The 17,232-nt window shown below is 42.7% G+C and overlaps 1 protein-coding gene across 1 annotated transcript in view; it reads left to right on the forward strand.

Annotated features, from left to right (window-relative positions):
• The first annotated feature begins 484 nt into the window (after positions 1-484).
• rrp9 (ribosomal RNA processing 9, U3 small nucleolar RNA binding protein) overlaps positions 485-17,232 on the forward strand; it is a 49,263-nt gene continuing 32,515 nt past the window's right edge. The window contains exons 1-7 of the mRNA XM_072280717.1: positions 485-629; positions 4,664-4,746; positions 11,451-11,557; positions 12,408-12,475; positions 14,442-14,483; positions 15,303-15,429; positions 15,811-15,935. Of these exons, the coding sequence (XP_072136818.1) occupies positions 543-629; positions 4,664-4,746; positions 11,451-11,557; positions 12,408-12,475; positions 14,442-14,483; positions 15,303-15,429; positions 15,811-15,935 (639 nt within the window). The 5' untranslated portion in view covers positions 485-542. The remainder of the gene's footprint in view (positions 630-4,663; positions 4,747-11,450; positions 11,558-12,407; positions 12,476-14,441; positions 14,484-15,302; positions 15,430-15,810; positions 15,936-17,232) is intronic.

Consider the following 17,232-nt stretch of genomic DNA (forward strand, 5'->3'; position numbering starts at 1 on the left):
TATTAACCCTCTTCAGTGCTGTCTATCTAAGTAGGATATAGAAAAGACAGAAGATGTAACATTAAAAGAAAACTGGAATGAGTGATTTGACCCTCAAACTTGCTACATTTAAGTAGATTAAAACTGATCCAATTTTGGCTTCAACATTACCTTGCTTTCCTTATTATTCTTGACTCACTGGTAATTAAGTTTCTTCATAAAATACATTCAATGAATCATTCGTGATATATCATCTTAAAAAAATACAAAAAAGCAAAAAAATCAAAGTAGGAAAAGAAGAGCTAAATTTAAAAAAGAAAATAGGACCAAGATAACTGTACTCAACATTTTTAAGACTTGATCACGGAACTATTACTACAAACATGCACTCGTGGGACCTATATACTGTGGCACCAACTTCCTTAATAGCCAAAACGCCAGTTTAACAAGATTGACACACATAGTAACCAATAACTACTAAGGATCTGGGAAAAAGCGACCACCCGTTGGCTAGAGTGTTTTGAGGGCGGGAAAAAGGAAACCAGGTTAGATCGATCCGTTTAATGATTGAGGGGAAGATGGTGGTGGAGAACGACTCGTTTTTTATCCGTAAAAAGAAGACAAGTGAAGCTAGAGGCAAGAAAAGGAAGGTGAGGAGGGCGATTCGGAACTCGGGGTTTGATCGTACCGCACCTGGTGGCTTGGGGGTTTCCAGTTCTGGTGAGGCGCAGGGTAGAAAATCAGACACGTGGGTAGAACCGGTGGAGAGCTAAGGGAGACCGAATACCGGTGGAGTGATGTGGGGAGGCCTAGGTTGGGTAGACTGCCGGAGGTGGGTAGAATAATAAATAGAAGCAGCTGGAACTATACGCTGACCGAGCCACGTCTGTGGAGAGGGGATATTCTAGTGCGAAGACCCTTCAGATCGTCCCGGATAAGGATTTTCAATTTGAAGCGTTGTCTTTGTGGCCCCGTCCACAATACTACCTGATTCTCTGCGTGATTATCGTGCTGCTCTCTGTATGATTATCCTGTTACAATTCCTATATTGCAAGACTTTAGTATTGCAATTCAAAACGCACTGTCCTTTTCTCAAGATTGGGCAGTCCCAACTAGGGGGCATAGGTTTAAAGTGAGCGGGGATAGATTTAATAGAAACCCGGGGGCAACATTTTCACTCAGATGTTTCTGCATACGTAATCAGTTTTCATTACAAGTAGTTAACGTAGGAATATTAGCAACATTTATACGATGTTAACCCTGGTTCTAAACTCTTCCACCAGGAGAAATATCCCCTCTGTCGGAATTGTATCCAACTTTCAAATCCCTTACTCAATCTTCCTTCAGTTAGTCCTGACGAAGGGTCTCGGCCTGAAACGTCGACTGCACCTCTTCGTAGAGATGCTGCCTGGCCTGCTGCGTTCACCAGCAACTTTGATGAGTGTCAATGATGTCTCCTTTCATTCTTCTAAACTCCTAGTCAACTCAGTCCCTCCTCGTAAGGCATACACATACAGGAGATAGGCGTTTTTAAAAAAGTGATGATAGCGTCAACTATTCCTGTTCTTACATTAACATGTCTGTTCTCACATCAACGTGTCTGTTCTTTGCCATCGCTACTTACACATGAAGTAAGACAAACTGGAACAGTTTCTTCCACCACCTACAAGCCAGTGCTGTGAGCTGTATTTTCTACTTCTAGGTAACCCTCACCTCCTGTGTCCATTAGTCCAGCTGGTCCTTTCTCCCTTAATCCACCTTTCCTATTTCCATCTGCTCATCATCACACACCTATCCATCTGGCTGACCCCCTCTGTCCTTTCTCCTCTCTGCTCGTCATCCTTTACTTCTGTATGGTTCCAGCCTCTGGCTCTACTCCCCTCCCCCCCCCCCCCCCCCACAACCTGGCTGCAGTTGCCCATCATCTCCCACCTCCCCTGGTTACACCCTATCACCCGCCAGATACTACATTAGAACTCTGGCTCTCCCTTTGTCACCTGACTCCATCTCTCCATCATACCCCACCTCACCTGTTTGTACACATCACCTACCAGCCCATCTTGCCCTACACTCACCACTTTGTACTGAGAGTACAAGGGTCACTTCCGCACTCTGATCTGCATATTCTGTGCCTGAAATATCAACTATCCTGTTACCCCTCCCCCCCCCCGCGATACTGCTCAGCCTTCCGTCAGGTTTTGTTTTGCTGCAGTTCAAGAAAGTGATTTGCCGTCACTTTCTCAGTGAATAGGCTAGATATTAAATCCCAGACTTGCCAATATTTCCCACATACCTGTTGAACATATTGCGGGAAGTAGTCATCTTGTGTCCTCAAGAAAATAATGCATAAGAAATAAGAAACAAAGGTAACTTAGAGTTGTATAATGGGAATAAAAATGGAGCTGAAAGACAGCACATGTTTGCTCTCCACGTGATGGAGTGCACACGGGATTGATTCACTTGACTAATGGCTGTTGTGTGGAAACACAACAGGAAGAAAACTTCTGTAAACCTGAGGCTGCTTTTGATTAAGTTAGCTTTTGTTAGATTAGATTTTATTTGTCATATAAACATCAAAACATACAGTGAAATGTGTTGTTTGTGTAAAAGACCAACCAAGGATGTGCTGGGGGTATCCACAAGTGTCGCCATGTTTCTGGCATCAGCATAGCGTGCCTGCAACTTCGTAACTCTAACCTGTCCACCTGTGGAGCGTGAGAGGAAACAGAGCACCTAGAGGAAACCCACACTATCATGGTACAGACAGCGCTGGGAATTGAATTCTGATTAGTGGTGCCCTGACTACTACACTACTGCACCACCCTTTGATACAGGTGTTTTACTGTTAATGCAGGGATATTGAAGATTTCAGCATCTGGAACAGGATGCATGACATAAGGTCCACAAGCAGTTTGCCTCACCAAACTGAGCAGTGAGCTGCCTGTGCTTAGCTGCAGCATGTTCCCAAAGCCAGCCCTTGATCAGCTTACCTACCCAGACCCACTCTTAACAGCTGTGGCCCCAGGGTTACTGACGATCACTGTTCAGACTGATGGTTGTGGATTTCTGTAATACTGAAAAACATTTAAAAAAAACTTTAATACTGAGATTAATTAATAGATTTCTAAATAAAATGGTTTAAAATTTAAGCACTTCAACTCTAGAAAACAACAGAAAAATGTTAAGTCAATCAAATAAATAAATTATCTGAAACTTGCTTCCAAGGTTTGTTTCCCAGCCTTCTCTGTGTAACACCTGAAAAACAGTCACAATGACCTGTAGGTAATTCAGACAGTCGGAGGTGTTAGCAGAATTAGTGATTGAAATGGAAGCCATCGGAAAAGATTTATGAATAACTTCCACAGCTCATTAAAGAAAAGAAGAGGACAAACGACATGAACAGAATCCTCACCTAGATTTAGATTGCTGCAGAGACCGAAGAGGAACGCCAATCTGGATTAATTGGCGTATTGTAATTTCAAACTCCCTGTGCTCGGGTTAGGGGGAAAATGAGGATCATCCTTTAAACCAGTCATCCTTGGTGTCAATTTTGGGTAAGTTTACTTGGGAGAATGTGGGATTTGTGGTTGGAGCTTACTAATATGTAGTTGTGATTCTGCTGCCAATAAATGGACGTAGGCACTCTCCACTTTTTTTTAAAACTTCCTCTGATACCCCCCATAATTTACTCCAGTCATCTTAAAATAATGCTCCCTTATATTAGCCATTTCCACTCAACGTCTGGCTATCCACTCAATCTACGCCTCTTATCATCTTGTGCACATCTATCAAGTTCAAAGTAAATTTTACTATCAGAGTACATACATGTCAGCACATACAACCTCGAAGTTCTTTTACTGTGGGCATACTTAGCAAATCTAAAGAACAGTAACTGTAAACAGGATCTGTAAACATCAGGAATTAGACTGTAAATGAACTGCAAATGCAGATATATAACAAATAGCAATAAATAACCAGCATGCAAAGAGAGTCCTTAAATGAGTATAGTTAACCCCATTGATTCAAGAGCCTGATGGTTGAGGGGTAGTAACTGTTCTTGACCCTGGTGGTGTGAATCCTGAGGCTCCTGTACCTTCTACCTGATGGCAGCAGTGAGTAAAGAGCATGGCCTGGGTGGTGAGGATCTTTGATGACGGATGCTGCTTTTCTACAGCAATGTTTCATGTAGATGTGCTCAATGGTTGGGAAGGTTTTACCCATGATGTATTGGGCTGAATTCACTACGTTTTGTAGGATTTTCCACTCAAAGGCGTTGGTGTTCCCGTACCAGGCCACCTATCAACCTCCTTCGCTCCGGAGAGAAAAACTTTAGCTCACTCAACGTCACCTCATAAGACATGCTCTCAAATCTAGACAGCATCCTGGTAATTCTCCTGGATGCACTCTACAAACCTTCCACATGAACACAATATTCCAAGCTTAGTCAATATGGGCTATTCAAATTATGGATCTCACTGGAATTCCAAATTAACACTAATCAATTGGAGCTGAGAGGTAGCACTGCAGAATGGTGTCGATGGGCTGATGCTGTTGTCCTGCCAACCTATTATTGAGGTACTGATCTTGGCCAAATGGTTGTGTAGAAGGAATACTGGCACTTATCCTCACAGAGGCTATAGTTCTTCTGACAAGTGTAAAGTCCTATTTTGTATTTAATTTACAGGCAGAAGATGGCAAAGATAAAGTTCGCAAGAAATTTGACCCAGCTCTGAATGAAGAAATTTCCAGTGACTCGGAGACTGAAAGGTAACCCAAGTGTTCATGCTAGTTTGTGCTATTTGGTGCTAAGAGTTATTGGATGTTATGATTCTCAACCAGAAAGAGTGAAATGAAGCTTACAGATCCAGGTGACATTGCAGGTCAGGTACTGGAACAACTTCCATCAAACCTGCCTATGCCTGCTTGAAGCCATAGAGCTCCATCCCATTTTTTCACCCCAACTGCCCAGTTTACCCTTCCTGCTCTCTAAACTACTCTGAAGAAGTTTGCTTTACAGCATGAGTTGTAAGATTGGAATTCAATTTCTGCCTCTGTCTGGAAGGAGTTGTCCATTCTCCTTGTGACTGTGTGGGTTTCCTCCAGATGTTCCTGTTTCCTCCCACATTCCAAAGAGGTATGGGTTAGGATTAATGAGTTGTGGGCATGCCACGTTGGCACTGGGAGTGTGGCTCAGCATAATGCTTGCTGATTTGATCTGGTGTCAATGACACATTTTCCTCTGTGTGTATTAATGATAGAAGGGCATGACCTCACTGTGCAGATCTTTATTAGGCACACACATCCTGAAATATCTCATTGTGATAATACTGTCTTGTCAAGGGTCACAAGAGACCTTAATAATACAGTGTAATGATCTTAGTTTTCCTGTGGTTCTGCCATTTTGAGCAAAGCTCTGCATGTGTTTAGTCTGTCACAGCCTGACTCCATTCATGGGTGGTGTGAGTAAGCACATCACTTCAGTTGTGATTTTTCACTGAAGTGGGTACAGAGGAGATTTATAAAGATATTGTGTGGACTGGGATATTATACCTAATGAGGGTGGTTGGGATAATCATAGAGAGATTAAACACGGTACGAAGTCTTGCCAACCATCCATTTTATAGCCAATTCTACCGTAACACACATTTTTATTCTCACATTGATCAGGTTGCCTCTTTTCCATCATCCTCCTCTCCAGATTCTGCCACTCATTTGCACAGTTGGGTCAATTCATGGTGGGCAATGAATTTCTAAACGTGTGACTCTGAGATGGAAGGGAACTGGGAGAACATGCAAATTCAGGGTTCCATCTGTGTTCTGTTCGCTGTGCTACTTATGCTGCCCTCCCTTCAGAACAGGAGACTGAGGGGAAGCAATTGAGTACAAGGTACTGTACTCCAAATTCGGCCTTGGCAACGTATTATATAACTTCAATATAATACCCAACTCCTGTGCTCAATGCTCTGACGGGGGATGAGAGGTAACTTGACAGAGATGTATAAGGTAAGAGGCATAGATAAGAGTGGCCTGCCACCAACGTTTTCCCGGGGTGGAAGTGGCTATACTTTCTTAGGTGATTGGAAGAAAGTTGTTTTTTTTTATGTGGAGTGGTGGGTGGATGGGGTGTACAAACAGGGTTGTGGTGTACAAACAGGGTTGTGGTAGAGGTAGATACTTTAGGGACATTTAATATGCTCTGTGACAGGGACAGGAATAGAAGAAAAATGGAGTTGCTACATGTGAGGGAAGGGTTAGATAGATCTTGGAAATGGGTATAAATGTTAGAAATGTAGAAAATGTACAGCACAATACAGGCCCTGTGACCCACAAAGCTGTGCCAAACGTGTCCTTACCTGAGAAATTACCTAGGGTTACCCTCTATTTTTCTGAGCTCCATATACCTGTCGAGGCGTCTCTTAAAAGACCCAACATTATGTGCCGAAGGGCTCATACTGTGATGTACTGTTTTGTATTAAGGACCTACTTCACTTAACAGAGTGGTCTAAAGCCAAGGGCATAATTTTAAAATAAATGGTGGAAGGATTAGAGTGGAAGTAGTGGAACATTTTATCAAGTAGAGTGTGGTAGGTATCTGAAACATGCTGTGTAGAAGGCTGGTGCCAGAGACCCTCAGCATCTTTGAACAGTATTTGTATGTGTAATTGAAGAGTTGCTACTTGCAGAGAAAGCTCTGAAGTGACCCTGTGCTGGAAAGTGGGATGAGACTGGTGGCCCTTTTAACTCGCAGAGACACAATGGACAGGGTGGTCTGTTTTCCGATTTTGTGATTCCAGCTATCTGCAGAAGGATGCAAATATTTCATTTGGCGTGGCTGTAATGTGTCCTAGCCACCCCCTGCATTTGTGAGTGATTTGCCAGTCTTGCACTGGTGAGTAGGGCGAGGGTGAAGATCTTGTGATTAGTATTATTGACATGCCAGTGGCACCATTCAAAACAGAAAGCTTTTGTTCACTTGGGCATGCCTTTAATTATATTTTCTAATTGTCTTGCAAGCAGGGTTCATAAACCTTGTTAGGATCGGTCTGAAGGAAACATTGGATAGCTGTGATTGTTCTCTTCAGAAAAGAGGAGTTTGAGTAAAGATTTAAATTAATTGTTTAAAATTGTGAGCCATCAGGCTTAATGCTCTGTTAAGTACAGGGTGTTCTCTTGCTTCATGATGGTTGAAAGTTGAAACTTGGAGCGTTGGCGGGCCCATTAACAACAGGAGTCCTTGATGATGTGTCCATATCAGATACTTCCCAGCAAGTGCTACTAAATGAAATCAGGACCAGCCCTATTATCCTTCTATTCTGTCCCATCTTGAAGGTACTAAATCTAAGAATCATAATCCAGTTTAGTATCACTGCCTTGTATGACACAAAGTTTGTTGTTTAGAGGCAGCAATATAGTGCAAATACATAAAATTACAAAATGAATAGTATAAAAAAAAGGGAATAATGAGGTAGTTTTCACGGACCATTCAGATATCTGCTGGAGGGGAAGAAGCTGTTCCTGAATTGTTGAGTATGGGTATTCTGGCTGCTGACCCCTCTCCTTGATAGTAATGAGAAGAGGGTATCTCCTAGATGGTGACTGCACCTAGTGATGGATGCCTCCAGTGTTCCTCGAAGCTGTGTTGGTGCGCAGCCGTGCAGTAACTGAAGTCCTCCCGCACACTGAGCCTTTGTTGCTGCGCAGCTAGAGTAAATACAGATGAGAAAAGGTTTATGAAATGTGAACAATTTTCCTTGTACTTTGATTTATTATACCTTTCAATTAATAAAATCAAAAGCTTGTGATTTTTCAATTTTCATTCTAAATATTCATAGTATGCATTTTACAAAAGAACACTTGAAGTGCCACGCAGTTTTCAGGCTGTGTGAACTTTTCCCGCTGCAAGCAATGATTGGTTTGCCCAGCTGTAAGAAGAAAATAGACAGAACCTTGGGTGCCATCTTTTTAAAGCACTGTCTCTTGAAGATGTTCTGAATGGTGGGGAAGGTTCTTTTTTATTTAGAGACACAGCACAGAACCCAACAAGCCTGTGTGCCCTATTACACCAATTGCACCATATGAACAATTAGCCTACTAACCCGCATATCTATGAATGTGGACATTCTCCATCTGGACAAAGCCGATGGAGAATGTATAAACTCCATGCAGACAGTGGCAGAATTGCACCTGAGTTGCTGCCTCTGTGATGGTGTCACGCCGCTGTGATACAGTCAGGGCGTCACGCCGCTGTGATACAGTGATGGCGTCACGCCGCTGTGATACTGTGACCGTGTCACGCCGCTGCGATACTGTGACGGTGTTACACCACAGTGATACAGTGATAGAAACATAGAAAATAGGTGCAGGAGTAGGCCATTGGGCCCTTCGAGCCTGCACCGCCATTTAGTATGATCATGGCTGATCATCCAACTCAGAACCCTGTACCTGCCTTCTCTCCATACCCCCGATCCCTTTAGCCACAAGGGCCATATCTAACGCCCTCTTAAATATAGCCAATGAACTGGCCTCAACTGTTTCCTGTGGCAGAGAATTCCACAGATTCACCACTCTCTGTGTGAAGAAGTTTTTCCTCATCTCAGTCCTAAAAGGCTCCCCCTTTATCCTCAAACTGTGACCCCTCGTTCTGGACTTTCCCAACATCGGGAGCAATCTTCCTGCATCTAGCCTGTCCAATCCCTTTAGGATTTTATACGTTTCAATCAGATCCCCCCTCAATCTTCTAAATTCCAGCGAGTATAAGCCTAGTCGACCCAGTCTTTCTTCAAATGAAAGTCCTGCCATCCCAGGAATCAATCTGGTGAACCTTCTTTGTACTCCCTCTATGGCAAGGATGTCTTTCCTCAGATTAGGGGACCAAAACTGCACACAATACTCCAGGTGTGGTCTCACCAAGGCCTTGTACAACTGCAGTAGAACCTCCCTGCTCCTGTACTCGAGTCCTCTTGCTATGAATGCCAGCATACCATTCGCCTTTTTCACCGCCTGCTGTATCAGCATGCCCACTTTCAATGACTGGTGTACAATGACACCCAGGTCTTGTTGCACCTCCCCTTTTCCTAATCGGCCACCATTCAGATAATAATCTGTTTTCCTGTTCTTGCCACCAAAGTGGATAACCTCTCATTTATCTACATTAAATTGCATCTGCCATGAATTTGCCCACTCACCTAACCTATCCAAGTCACTCTGAATCCTCCTCACAGCTAACACTGCTGCCCAGCTTCGTGTCATCCGCAAACTTGGAGATGCTGCATTTAATTCCCTCATCTAAGTCATTAATATATATTGTAAACAACTGGGGTCCCAGCACTGAGCCTTGCGGTACCCCACTAGTCACTGCCTGCCATTCTGAAAAGGTCCCGTTTGTTCCCACTCTTTGCTTCCTGTCTGCCAACCAATTTCTATCCACATCAATACCATACCTCCAATACCGTGTGCTTTAAGTTTACACACTAATCTCCTGTGTCAGACCTTGTCAAAAGCCTTTTGAAAATCCAAATATACCACATCCACTGGTTCTCCCCTATCCACTCTACTAGGTACATCCTCAAAAAATTCTGTAAGATTCGTCAGACATGATTTTCCTGTTACAAATCCATGCTGACTTTGTCTGATAGTGTTATACTGCTATGATACAGTGATAGTATTATACTGCTATGATACTGTGATAGTGTTACACTGCTGTGATACATTGATGGTGTTACGCTACCGTGATACAGTGATGGTGTTACGCTACCGTGATACAGTGATGGTGTAACACTGCCGTGATACTGTGCCCATGATGGAGCTGGCTGTGTCTACGACCCTCTGAAGCCTCTTGATCCTGTACATTAGAGCTTCTATTCCAGGCTGTCATGTAAACTGTATGTCCTTGGTGACGTACCATATCTCCTCAAGTAGATTTGCCGCCTTCGTGATTGACACAGGACAGATTTTCTGGCTGTTGACATCCAGGAACTTAAACCTACTCACTCTTTCCACTTCAATGAGGTCTGGTGCATTTTCTCCCAACTTCCTCTTCCTGAAGTCTACAATCAATTCCTTGGTCTTGCTCATGTTAAGTGCAAGATTGTTGTTGTGGCACCATCAACCAGCTGATCTATCTCACTTTTGTATGCGTCCTTGTCACCATCTGAGATTTTGCCAACAGTGGTGTCATCTGTGAATTTGTAAATGGCATTTGAGCTGTCACAAGTGTAGAGTTGAATAGTGGACGCATCCTTGAGGCGTGCCTATGTTGATTGTTGGTGAGGTAAGGGCAACATGTAAGCACTGATATGTACTGACTGTGTCTCCCAATGCAGAAGTCAAGGATCAAGGAGGAAGGTGCAGAAACTCAGTTTTCAGTTTTCAAAGCGTGATGATTAATACTGAGGGGAATTACTGCATTGGTAAACAGCAGCTTGATGTATATTTTGCTGCGGTCTAGGTGCTCCAAAGCACAGCAGAGAGCCAGTGTAGATCTGTTGCAGCAGTAGGCAAGTTGCACCAGGTCTAGGCCCTTTCTTGGGCACGTGATAATGCTAGCCATAACCAGCCTCTTGAAGCATTTCATTACATTGGATGTAAGTGCTAACGATCAATAGTCATTAAGGCACCCTGCTCTTCTTGGTCTCTGGCATGATTGCTGCCCTTTTGAAGCACGTGGGAACTGTAGGCCGCAGTAGTGAGAGGTGGAAATATCTATCTTTGAACAATGGAGCCAGTTGGTTGGTACAGGTTTTCAACAGCCAGTCAAGTCCCTGTACGTAGACCAGTACAGCACAGGAACAAGCCCATGAGGTTGTGCCAAATTAATTAAGCTAGTAATTAAAACACTTAACTGAGCTGATCCCTTCCTAAGCAACTTTATTGTATTTACCTCCAAAACTATCCATGGCAGCGTGTACTCCAGGCCTGCTGTGTTTTTCAATATTATATTTACCCCCATTCACCTTGATGCATGTAATCTAGTGGTAGATATTTCACATCTAAGATACTGACACTCTACTCTAATTATGCATCTCAATCTTAAAAAGTCTATCAGATCCTCTTGCGCTGCTTGAGAGAAAACACCCCTTGTTACCCAACCTTCCTTATGCCATACACCCTCTAATCCAAGCAGGATCCTGATAAACCTTCTGCTCCCTCTCCAATAAAGGAGCGGTGAGAATTGAATGCAATAGTCCAGATGTAGTCTAACCAAGAGTTTTATGAAGCTGCAACGTAACTTCTTGACTCTTGAAATCAGTTCCTTGACTAGTAAAGGCAAGGATTCCATACGCCACCTTTACGAACTTAGCAACCTGTGCAGTCGTTCCCCGGGAACTATTGAATTGAATCCCTGGATGCCTCTGCTCATGGAGGCTCAACATTCAAGCTTGAAGCTTCTGGTATTGGATTAGAACCCTTGTACTCAATTGCACATTTTTCTTTTAAGAATAATACCAAAGATTGTTTAAATTCTCTGGCAGCATTGAGCACAGAAAGAAAACTCCGGAGACGTTAGAGATAGAGGAAACGGCACAGGAGAAGAAGCTGCGACTTGCCAAGCTTTACCTAGAACAACTACGGCAAGAAGGTATGTTGTGTGTTACCCTGTTTGCTACCATGGTGTAGACCTTGTAGCAATCCAAATGTTACTTAACTGGAAGTGGTGAGAATAAAACTTTGATAATCTGAAATCTGTGGGATGTGGTGAGAATAAAACTTTGATAATCTGAAATCTATGGGATGTTGTATCGGTCTAGCAGATTCACTGGGCTATTGGATGCCTCTACTATTACTTTAAAACCTGCTTTATTTCAATTTTTACATGGTAGTGTAATAAATTTCCCCATAAACCCGCTAAGTTTAGGGAATAAGAGAAATGGAGCTAGGTGAGTTTTGACTTCTATGTTTCAACGTTATCAAACAAACTGAGCTGTGCATCCTGCCAAACTCTCTAACATTTCTGGCATTTGGTGTTCCTGGCTCGGGTCATTCATTTGTCCCACGCCCAATAACACATGGCTGACCCTCTATGTTCAGGTCTGCAATTAACAAAGGCTTGTGTATGGATGAGTAAAACAGACACCAAGCTTCTGAGATTTTGGAACATTTAGATACCAGATTAATACTGTTTGTAGTTAATTACACTGGGTTTGGTTCTAGGTCCCTGTGCTAAGTTGCTGCAATTCATTAGGTGTTAAACTGTTCTCCACTATGCCTGTACTCAGGGGAATTTGTTCCTGGTTCTTTCTTAGTCGAAAAAGTAGTTGAAATTTTCATCCGTGTAGCACTTAGTTTACTGCAGTTCTACTTCATTGCATTTTTAAATACAGTATGGATGGACAATGGGATTTGGAGGGTGAAGCTCACAGATTTGTTTTGCTGCCTCCTGTGATTTGATTTGTCCTGCAATTTGCCTTAATTTTTCTTGTTGCCTGCAGAAGAGGAGAAAGCGGAGGAGGAACTATTGGAGAGCGATCTTATTGGAGGAAGATTAGAGGAGGATGTGGTAAGAAATATCTTTTTTTTCAAAGGAAAAATTAGAAACTGAACATGATTGTAGTCCTCCCATCTACTGCTAGGAAAATGGAGATCTTACCCTTTTTGTGTATTTGTTTTTCACATAAATGCTTCCCCTGTTGTTGAACATTTGCCCACAGAGTCGATAGTTTTTGATCTCAGTCCAGTGTACAAGCCTCACTCCCATCCCATTTCCCACTGTTCATTTGCAGTTCTCTTTCGCATACCTGTTAAAGACACCTCCTCCCTCCCCCCATCCCCCTCCAACCAGGTCTTTTACCCCTGCCTGCATTAGGGGGTAATTTACTGTAGCCAATCAATCTATCAGTGGTACTTCAGGATGTGATAAGCAGGCGGGAACAAATGAGGCACTTAAGTATATGAGAACACTTTAAGAAGGAAATCAGGATGGTTGATAGAAGACATGAGATCGCCCTAGCAGACAAGGTAAAGGAGAATTCTAAGGGCTTCTACAGATATATTAAGAGTAAAAGGATAGCAAGAGACAAAATTGGTCTACTGGAAGATTGGAGCACTAATCTGTTCCTGGAACCAAAAGAAGTTGGTGGGGGCGGGGGGGGTCTCTTGTTTTTTTTTTTGTATCTGTATTTAGTCTGGAGATGGACACAGTCTAGTGGTGCAGGGAGGTCATGGGCCCTATACCGATTGCAGAGGAGGAACTCTTGCTGTCTTGAGGCAAATTAGGATAGATACATTTCCAGAGCCTGATAGGATGTTCCCTCAGATCCTGTGGGAGACTAGTGCAGAGATGTCCCTGTCCCTGACCCCGACCCAACCCCAAAAAAACATCTTTAACCACTGGTGAGGTGCCAGAGGTTTGAAGGTTAGCTAATGTTGCTCCATTGTTTAAGACTCTCAGAATAAGCCAGGAAATTACAGGCTGGTGAGCCTGACATTAGTAGTGGGAAAATTATTGGAAGTTATTCAAAGGGACTGGCGATAGTACTATTTGGATAGTTAGCAACTGGTTAGGAATAGGGCGTTTGACATGGTCCTCCATGGGAGGTTGGTCAAAATATTCTGTCACCTGGCATTCAAAATGAGGTAGTAAATTGGATTAGACATTGGTTTTGTGTAAGAAGTGATTGCTCCTCTGATTAGCGAAAGATATAAATAAGACTGAAAGAGTACAAGGTTGCTGCCGGGTCTTGAGGACCTGAAATAGAGGAAAGGGTTGAGTAGGTTAGGACTCTATTCCCCAGAGTGTAGGAGGTTGAGGGGAGATTTGATAGAGCTAAACAACATTATGAGGGATATAGATAGGATAAATGCAAGCAGGCTTTTTCTACTGGGGTTGGGTGAGACTACAACCAGAAGTCATAGGTCAAGGGAGAAAGGTGAATGTTTAAGGACAACATGAGGGGGATCTTCTTCACTCAGAGTGTGGACTGAACTGCCAGCCCAAATGGTGGATACGGGTTAGATTTCAGCATTCAAGAGAAGTTTGGATAGATACGTGGTTGAGAGGCGTATGGTGAGTTATGGTCTGGGTACAGATCAATGTGACTAGGCAGATTTTTGGCACATAGTAGGTGGGCTGAAGGGCCTGTTTCTGAGATGTATTCTTTGACTGTGTGGGAGGAAACCAGGGGAACACGACATGGGTGAAGGGGAGACCACATTCTTCAGACAGCAGTCAAGGTCAGTTTTGAACCCAGGTCACTAGAGCTGTTAGACAGCAGCACTACCTGCTATGTCATGTTGCCACTTTTGTATTTATTTATTAAGGCGAGTATTTATTTATTTGATGACGAGTTTCTGGTAGAGCCTTCTTGTGGATTGTATCAAATGCTTGTCAGAATGTTGATGTTAATACTTTTGAGTTGGTCCGGAGCCAGAGGGGGAAAGTTACTCTTAAAGTAAAGGCTCTTTTCAATGTGATTTGAATTTCTATTATTTCCAGTGAAATTGATTTGAATTGTTGTTCTTTACAGCTGGAACAGAAGGGAAAACTAAAGCGACTTGTCGCCAAAGATGTGAGTAAAGGATTAGAGATCTCCAGATAGAAATTCATCACATAATGAACATGAGCAAAAGCCAAGTGTGAGTGTAAAACAGGGAAGCCTGTCCTGTGTTCTCAGCTGCAGTTCAAGCATTTTTCAGCAGTTTTTGAGAAAGCTGTGATTACAGGTTCAATGATGCCTTGCGCACAATAGGTCTAACAAAATGTTAATTTTCACAAATAAAACATTGTAATAGTTGGATTATTTAGCTTTGGGTATTTACACAAGGCTACTTTCCCTTCTAATGAAAATTAGAAATTGCATTGCAATCTCTTGAACATGTCATGCATTAATAATTTAAACAGACATCTGCCTTTTGCATATCATCATGCATCTAACAGTGCAATGGAAAATTGTCAGTCTCCAGATATACCTGCAGGAAGGTCCCTGTCACCCAAATCAAAGAAATCCATTTGATTTATTCCCTTTGCTACTAGGCTTGTTCTTTCCTCCCTCTGGTGGGCGTTATGGTACAGTAAAGAGTGTACGGCACCAATTCCCATCCTCTATCTACCATAAAGCTAAACAACAGCAATGTCACAGGACTGCTATACTTATAAGTTCCACTCCAATGTGTACATCTTGATTTCGAGGTTGTCATTCATAAAATCTGTATTAAAATCAGAAAATGTTGGAAACACTCAGCAGGTCTGGCAGCATCTGAAATATTTCTCTTTCCATAAATGTTGCCTGACCTGCTGAGTATTTCCAGCATTTACTGTTTTTACTCCCCAGTTACGTAGATTGTCTCTGTTTATGCTTTCAAAGTAACTGCACTGTTGTTTGTTTCAGTATCTTCCACCTGACACATCTGAGATTCGCCTGTTACGTGGTCACCAACTTGCTATCACATGCTTAGTTCTGTCTCCTGATGACAAACACATATTCTCAGCATCCAAAGATTGTTCCATCATTAAATGTAAGTTTTTGTAGTTCAATTATATGGTTGTCTCAGCATCTGATACTGGCAACCTGGCTGAAATTTTATCAACAGTAAACTGGAGATGCTGAAAATCTTGAGTAACATACAGAATATTAGAGGAACTCAGCAAGTCAGATAGCGTTATTAGAGGGAATGAACAGTTGATGTTTTGGGCTAAGGCACTTCATCAGGACCTAATGAAGGGTCCTGGCCCAAAACATCAGCTATTCATTTCCCTCTACTGATGTTGCCTGACCTGCTGAGTTCCTTTAGCATTGAGTTTGAGCTCAGTGTCTCCTTGTTACTGTCGCTACTAATATTTAAAGTCTCTGGATTTAAAAGGCAGAGCATGATACAGTCTCTCAAACATGATTTCAGGGGACATTGCCAGTGGTAAAAAGATTCACACAATCCGTGGCGGTCGCAAGGGAGAAGCACATCAACATGTGAGGCACACAATGCACATTCTCTCCATGGCAATATCATCAGATGGCAAGTACTTGGTGAGTGGCTCCCCTCTTCTGTAGCTTCCTTGATAAGGTAATATTAGATACTCTGGGTTTACAGTGTTTTCCATTTCAGACAGAATTAAGAAAGGGAAAGGATCATTTGCATTTAGTATAAGGAGCAAGATGGTGCCAGCGACATATTGCGGACAGTTCACAAAGCTCCTTCTAGAAATTGTACGGTCTTCTAACCTTCGATCGATTGCAGCCTGTAACTTCCCTATTAAGCGATGTACTTTCGAGCTGGTTAAGTGATCTGGCAATTTTGTGATCTGGGGGATTCAGCAAACGAGATTCTTGAGAGTTTAGTCGTCACTGGGGGTGTAAGCTGCGTTGATTCCTGATGGGCGAACACAAACCTGTGGTTGGCTCCATTACTCCGCACCAAATAAAGCATCAAGAAAGACTAAAATCAACGAGAATGGGCGCTGACATGTGTTCAGTATCATCTGCCCTGTGGTTTACCAGTCTCCCTCTCTTGCCACTGCTGTTGGGCAGGAGGTGCAGGAGTCTTGGGTCTAACACCCCCCTGGTCAGGAGAGTTGTTGCCCTGCAGCCTTTGGGTCCTGGATGAGCTTCACTTGCCTCGGCGCTGAATAGGCACTGCAGCTGTGGGCTCACTTTCAGGGACCCTGCAGTTTATGTTCCTTCCGTTTTTGTTTATTTTTTAACTATTTGTGTGATTTGACAAAGCGCTTCAGCGCTGAACTGACCCTGCATCTGTGACCTGCAGCCATCAGCACTCACCTCAGTGCAGAACTAACTCTGTGGCTGGGATCTTCGCAGTTAATTTTCTGTGTGTTATTTGTTTGCTTTTTTATTTTTGCAGGTTTTTTTCACACTGAGTGTTTAACGGTCTTTGTTCTGTGTTCTTTTTAAAAGTGGGTTCTACTGTGTTTCTTTTGTGGCCGCCTGCCAGAAGGTGAATCTCAAGGTTGTATACAGAATACTTTGATATTAATTGTACTTTGAACATTTTTCCTACTTTCAGGGCATCTCAAAATATTTTACAATCAGTCAAGTACCTGCACTGTAGAGAATAATACTGGTGCTTCTGCACTGCCACATTCAATGACAGTGTTTTAATCTATGATGTAAATATTTACGAAGATGTTGGAAGTTTGTTATGGGATCATCACCTCCACTTGCAGGTGGAAGGGTCAAGATTTAACTTTTCCCAGCTGCTCTACCAATACTGTGTCATGATGTATCTGCACCAATGATGCTGATTCTGTAGTGGGATTTCAAAGTCCCAAGTTCAATAATCAAGAGTTGTCGAACTGAGGCATGGTGA

This window comes from Mobula birostris, chromosome 16 (genome assembly GCF_030028105.1).
Source record: "Mobula birostris isolate sMobBir1 chromosome 16, sMobBir1.hap1, whole genome shotgun sequence".
NCBI classification, from domain to species: Eukaryota; Metazoa; Chordata; class Chondrichthyes; order Myliobatiformes; family Myliobatidae; genus Mobula; species Mobula birostris.